The sequence below is a fragment of the Salvia hispanica genome, chromosome 6 (genome assembly GCF_023119035.1).
Source record: "Salvia hispanica cultivar TCC Black 2014 chromosome 6, UniMelb_Shisp_WGS_1.0, whole genome shotgun sequence".
NCBI lineage: Eukaryota > Viridiplantae > Streptophyta > Magnoliopsida > Lamiales > Lamiaceae > Salvia > Salvia hispanica.
Window position 1 is genome coordinate 45,742,297 of NC_062970.1, and position 6,398 is coordinate 45,748,694.

A 6,398-nucleotide genomic window follows, 5' to 3' on the forward strand; every position below is an offset into this window, starting at 1 on the left:
ATATTCCAACTAAATTGAGTCATTTCTTTTTTAATAAAAAAATAAATAAAACATTTAATCAATCTTACTTTATACTAATCCTTGAGTATATTACTATAATTTATACAATTATGCAGTATAGAGTTACAAGATCTTTACAGTATACCATTATAGGGTCAAATAATTATAATTAAAAGATTATTATGTCCATCTTAATTCATCTGAATCCCTTTTATCAAATTAAATTAAAGTAGCAATGAATGATTTAAGCAAACGTGTAAATTTGACTAACCTACAAATCAAAGAAATACAATTTTACTGTCACATTCCTACTTTTTCCTAACCAACAAACCAAACACACCTTAACGATAAATTGTACTACGAAAAACACTAGTGATTGTCTATTAATACGAAAAACAGTACAAAAATCAATGAAAGTAAATGAACTATGTTGCCAAAGTAAGCCTAGGGCGAAACTTAAACAGATTTAAGTTAGGGGTGTAAATAACAAAGCTAGAGTGATTATTATAATATAAGTGGGGTCGTGGAAGAATCGAACGTTTCACGGTACTATTAGTGCTTTTGGAGTAGATAAATAGTCGACCCTCATAGCGCATTGTGAACACCAAGTCGCCATTTGCCAAGACTTTGAGCGGACAAAATTGCATCATGAATAGAAGAGTGAAGCTATATTCCTTTACCCAGGAATCCCCGTCTCCATAGTCCTTCATCAACCAAATAACAGCACGGTCAACCTTTGAAACATGACAAAAACATAGCTGACCTCCCAAAACACATAACTTCATATAACAACCATCAAAATCACTAGGAAGTGAAAAACTAGTGAAGAGCTCGGTTTCAAGATCAAAGCAACATATCAAGAGATTCTTCTCAGAATCATGTGCCAACCAGTGAAGATTTCCGTTGAAAAATACAGCATTATCGTCATGAACATGATAAACCAGGTAAAGGCTCCACTGCGGTGGAGCGGAGATTCTTCTCCACCATCCTCCTCCTGGATGAGTATACACAAAATATGATCCATGTTGATTGATATCTAAAATCTACCGCTTAATTTGCTGACTCCAAATCCAAAAAACCATGTGTCTCGTTGAGGGAGAGGATCAAGCTCTTTATAATAAGAGGTAATTGGATCGAATATAAAAAGAGTATCATAGCTTCTATCCAGTACCAAAAGCAAACCATTAGCTGAACCAATTATACACGAACTTTTATTGTGAGGAGTAGGCACGTCGAATTGGAAAAGTGGCTTGTGGTCCTCATCACAGACTACGTACATGTTTTTATCCGAGAAAACCAAGCCTGGTTGCATAGCATACGACGCCATAAAGTCATCCCCTTCTATCAGATCGCGCCACGATTTACAAACATGCTTGCACCCCAAAACGCTTCTAAGCGGGACTCTTCTTAGGATCTCTATTGTTATCTCTTGTGGGAGACTTGTGAAGAGGTCTCCTTTCATTTTGAGGAAAGACTATTTAGTGTATTTATAGTTTATAGAGGATTAAGATAATAAAAACAATAACAAAATAAACAGAAAATCAATTGAAAAATGACAAATAAATGAAGAAAACTTCGGGCTCTGATAGTGGCTTCAAATCCGCCGCCTCGGAAAATATGACTTCAATCAAGGGTACAACTTAATGAATATGTGAACGTAATATATATAATATGTGAATCTTGATATATAGAATGTATTTTTTAAGGTAAAGATATTTAATTTGATTTGATTTTCCTTTTATAATAAATTGATATACATATTTATCCAAATTTCCTTTTATTTATCAAAATATATAATTATGAAAAAAATAAATAATAGAGTGTTATGATATAATAAAGACATTATGTCTCAATAATACTATCCTGTATATAAATACTTCAATATTAAGGATAAGAATATTTAATTTAGTTTGATTCTTTAAAGTGGTTTATTTCCATTCAAAATAGCATTAAGAATTAGGATACAATCTTTTCCCAAATCTTCAATATTTAATTTTAAAATTTTAATCATTTCCTATATCGAGCAAAAGGATACAGATGTAATATATTAATTTTTTAAAATTAATTGAAATTCATGAACAGTTCCAAATATAAAATATTTGTGATACGAATAATTTAACCAAATGTAAAGACATATTTGTGAACAAACCTGCTTCCTTCATTTTGAGGAAAGAAATATTCAGTGTATTTAAAGTTAAAAGAGGCTTAATAATAATAATAATAATAATAATAATAATAATAATAATAATAATAATAATAATATAAACAGAAAATCAACTGAAAAATGATAAATAAATGAAGAAAACCTTAGGTTCTGATAATGGCTTCCATTGGCTAAGACGAAAACCAGTACAAAAATCAAAGAAAGTAGAAGAACTATGCTGCCAAAGTAAGCAAAGGTGAAGCTAAAGCTGATTTTAGCTAGGGGTGTAAATAACAAAGCTGGAATCACCACTATAATAGCGGGAATTTTGAAGAATCGAACGTTCCACAATAGTATCCGTGCTTTTGGAGTAGATAGATAGCCAACCATCAATAGGCTTCGTAAACACTAAGTCACCATTTGCCAAAATTTTGAGTGGAGACATTCGCATCCAGTCTCGATAAGTGAAGGTATATTCCTTTATCCAAGAATTCATATCTCCATAGTCCTTCATCGACCAAATGACAACACCGTCATAAAGTGAATGTTGATCACATACACATAGATGACCCCCCAAAACACATATCTTTTGAAAAATACCATCAAATTCCATCGGAAGAGAAAAACTAGTGAAGAGCTCGGTTTCAAGATCAAAGCAACATAACGCGGAAACATTGGCCGTGGGCATTTCCATTGCCAGCCAGTAAAGATTTCCATTAAAAAATACAGCATTATCATAATTAATTACATAAATCCACTCCGGTGGAACAGAGATGTTTCTCCACCCTCCTTTTCCTTGTCCCGGGAGATTATGTACAAAATATGAACTATTCCGCCTATTAGCATATAAAATCTTATACTGTCCATTTAATTTGCTCACTCCAAATCCCAAAGCAAATTCATATCGTGTAGGTATAGGCAGAGGATCAAGCTCGATATAATTACCGGTAATTGGATTGAATGTGAAAAGAATATCACGATATCTATTCCACATCAAAAGCATACCATTAGCTGAACCGATTATAGAAGAACCTTTATGTCGAGTAGGCACGTTGAATCGGAAAAGTGGCTCGTGGGTCTCATCGCTGCAGACTACGTACCCCATTTTTCGGTCAATGAAAATCAGGCATGGTTTCATAGTATACGACATCATAAACTCATCCCCTTTTATCAAATCGCGCCACGATTTACAAACATGCTTGCACATGATAATGCTTCTAAGCGGGACTCTTCTTAGAATGTCTATTGCTATCGCTTGCGGGAGACTTGTGAGCAAATCTTCCTTCATTTTGTGGAAACAAATATTTAGTTTGAGATTTCTCAATTTTAATTCAGGGAGTAATATATAATATCAGAATCTTGATGTATTTTTTTTATATAAAGATACTTAGTTTGATTAATTGATTTGAGTTTCCTTTCATAATCAAAGGAAAATTGTATTAGGGTTTATTAGTTAAAATATAAATCGTAATTATGGAAAAAATATAATATGGTATAGAGACATTACAATTTGATTCTTTTAAATCGTAATCATTTCCCAAATCTTCTTTTCGTCTTCACTCAAGATTTTTTTCTCCGTACACGCTAGATAATTTAGAAATTTGCTAGTTGTTGTTTAGAGGAAGAAATTAAAACTATAAAGGTACGAGTTCTTGTATAAAAAATCTCTCTTTGATAGATATAAGTGATAATGGTGACTTGTTATTCGCATTGAATAATAATATATAATTATTTATATACTACGAAAACACTGTGACATGTCATGTTCTTTAAGGATATACATGTTATTCCAATATTGCTTTTACACCCCCAAGCTTTCTTTCACTTACAGTTTAAAAGCCAAAACATTGCATATATGTTAAGACTTTTTGCACAAATTTTTTATTTTTTTTTAATGGATTCTTGAAATAGTTTATATAGTTTATATATATATATATAGGGGCATGTTAGGGTGCCACCACCCCTTAAAATAATATCATACCACCATTCATAGCCAATCATTTGTACATGTCGACGAATAATAAGCTGCCACGTGGCAAAAAAAAAAAAAAATCTGAAAAAAGACGGGCAGCAATCTGCTGGCCTTTAAACAACAATTTTTCTTGAACAGCAATATCCGACACACTATACAGCAATCTATAGATTGCTGTCTACCGTATTGAATATTGTTGTGTAGCGTTTATAATATTGCTATATAAGCGTTGTCACGTTATCATTTTAAGGGGGTGTCATTTTAACACAAATATATATATATATATATATATATATATAAATACATCATCATTTCATTTGATCCATGAGATCTATATGTATACAATTAATTTAATGTTTATTTATCACGTCATTTGTTATAGTACTATATTTGATAGTATAAATATTGTTGAGAAAAACTTGTTTAGAGTATTATACAATTATATTCCCATCCAAAAAACAATAATCGTATTTTACCATTTTTGAATGTCCACGAAAAATTATTCCATTTTAAAAATGAAAAGTTTTTCCCTCATAATAATTATATTAACATAAAATCAACTGAAAAATAATAAATAAATAAAGAAAACCTTAGGTTCTGATAATGGCCAAGACGTAAAACAGTACAAAAATCAACTATGTTGCCAAAGTAAGCATAGGGTGAAGCTAAAGCAGATTTTAGCAAGGGCTGTAAATAATAAAGCTGGAATTAAAATTATAGTTACAGTCCGATTTTTGAAGAATCGAAAGTTCCACAGTAGTATCCGTGCTTTTGGAGTAGATAGATAGCCGACCCTCAAATGGCTGTGTAAACATTAAGTCACCATTTGCCAAAATTTTGAGCGGAGAAATATGCATCTTGTCTTGATAAGTGAAGGTATATTCCTTTATCCAAGAATTCTTACCTCCGTAGTCCTTCATCAACCAAATGACAGCCCGATCGCGTGAACGATGATCACATACACATAAATGATCCCCCAAAACACATATCTTCTGAAAATAATCATCAATTTCAATAGGAAGAGAAAAACTAGTGAAGAGCTCGGTTTCAAGATCAAAGCAACATAACACGGGATTCCACACGATATCATATGCCAACCAATGAAGATTTCCATTCAAAAATACAGCTTTATCATCGCGAACTTCATAAATCCACTCTGGTGGAGGGGAGATGTTTCTCCACCCTCCTTTTCCTTGTCCTAGAAGATTATGTACAAAATATGACCTATTTCGATTAACATATAAAATCTTATACTGTCCACTTAATTTGCTCACTCCAAATCCAAAAGCGAATCCATCTCGTATAGGTGTAGGCAGAGGATCAAGCTTGATGTAATTACGAGTAATTGGATTGAATGTAAAAAGAATATCACGCCATATATCCCACATCAAAAGCATATCATTAGCTGAACCGATTATAGAAGAACCACTATAGGGAATAGGCACGTTGAATCGGAAAAGTTGCTCGTTGGCCTCATCGCTGCAGACTACGTATCCCATCTTTCGGTAAGAGAAAATCAGGCATGGGCTCATACTATACAAAGGCATAAACTCGCCCCCTTCTATTAAATCGCGCCACAATTTACAAACATGCTTGCATCTAATAATGCTTCTAATCGTGACCCTTCTTAGAATGTCTATTGTTATCTCTCGCGGGAGACTTGTGAACAAATCTTCCTTCATTTTGTGGAAAGAAATATTTAGTGTATGCAAAGTTTAAATAGACTAAAAAAAAATAAAAAAATAATAATAATAATAATAATAATAATAATAATAATAATAACAACGACAACAATAACAACAACAACAATAATAATATTAATAATAATAATAATAATATTAAACGGAAAATCAATGTGAAAAATAAGAAATAAATGAAGAAAACCTTAGGTTGTGATAATGGCTTCCACTGGCTAAGAAGCTCAGACAGATCCGCACTCATCTCGTTTCGTTCTCCGCCGTAATTCAATCGCCGCCCCGTCTCGCCGCCGCCTCTGCGAAAATATGACTTCAAATCAAATATAAGGAACTGAATTAATCATCTAAATTCAGAGAATTAAGTTTTTGAGATCTTGTTGAGAATTTATAAGATTTTGAGATTTTGAGATTTCTCAATTTAATTCAGGGAGTAATATATAATATGAGAATCTTGATGTGTTTTTTTTTTTTTTTATAAGATACTTAGTTTGATTAATTGATTTGATTTGATTTTTCTTTCATAATCAAAGGAAAATTGTATTATGGTATATTAGTTAAAATATAAATCGTAATTATGGAAAGAGTA

General features: G+C 32.1%; 1 protein-coding gene across 1 annotated transcript; it reads right to left on the reverse strand.

The window, feature by feature from the left end:
• Positions 1-4,910: 4,910 nt before the first annotated feature.
• LOC125195518 (putative F-box protein At1g33530) lies at positions 4,911-5,614 on the reverse strand. Its single transcript, XM_048093657.1, has 2 exons — positions 5,020-5,614; positions 4,911-4,918 (listed from the first exon to the last, which is right to left on the reverse strand). Exons 1-2 carry the CDS (start codon positions 5,612-5,614, stop codon positions 4,911-4,913), a joined length of 603 nt encoding a protein of 200 aa, XP_047949614.1.
• Between the last annotated feature and the right edge of the window lie 784 nt (positions 5,615-6,398).

Bases quoted from the DNA above. Each gene is read 5' to 3' on its own strand.
- LOC125195518 (XM_048093657.1), bottom strand. From the start codon at position 5,614: ATGGGATACGTAGTCTGCAGCGATGAGGCCAACGAGCAACTTTTCCGA.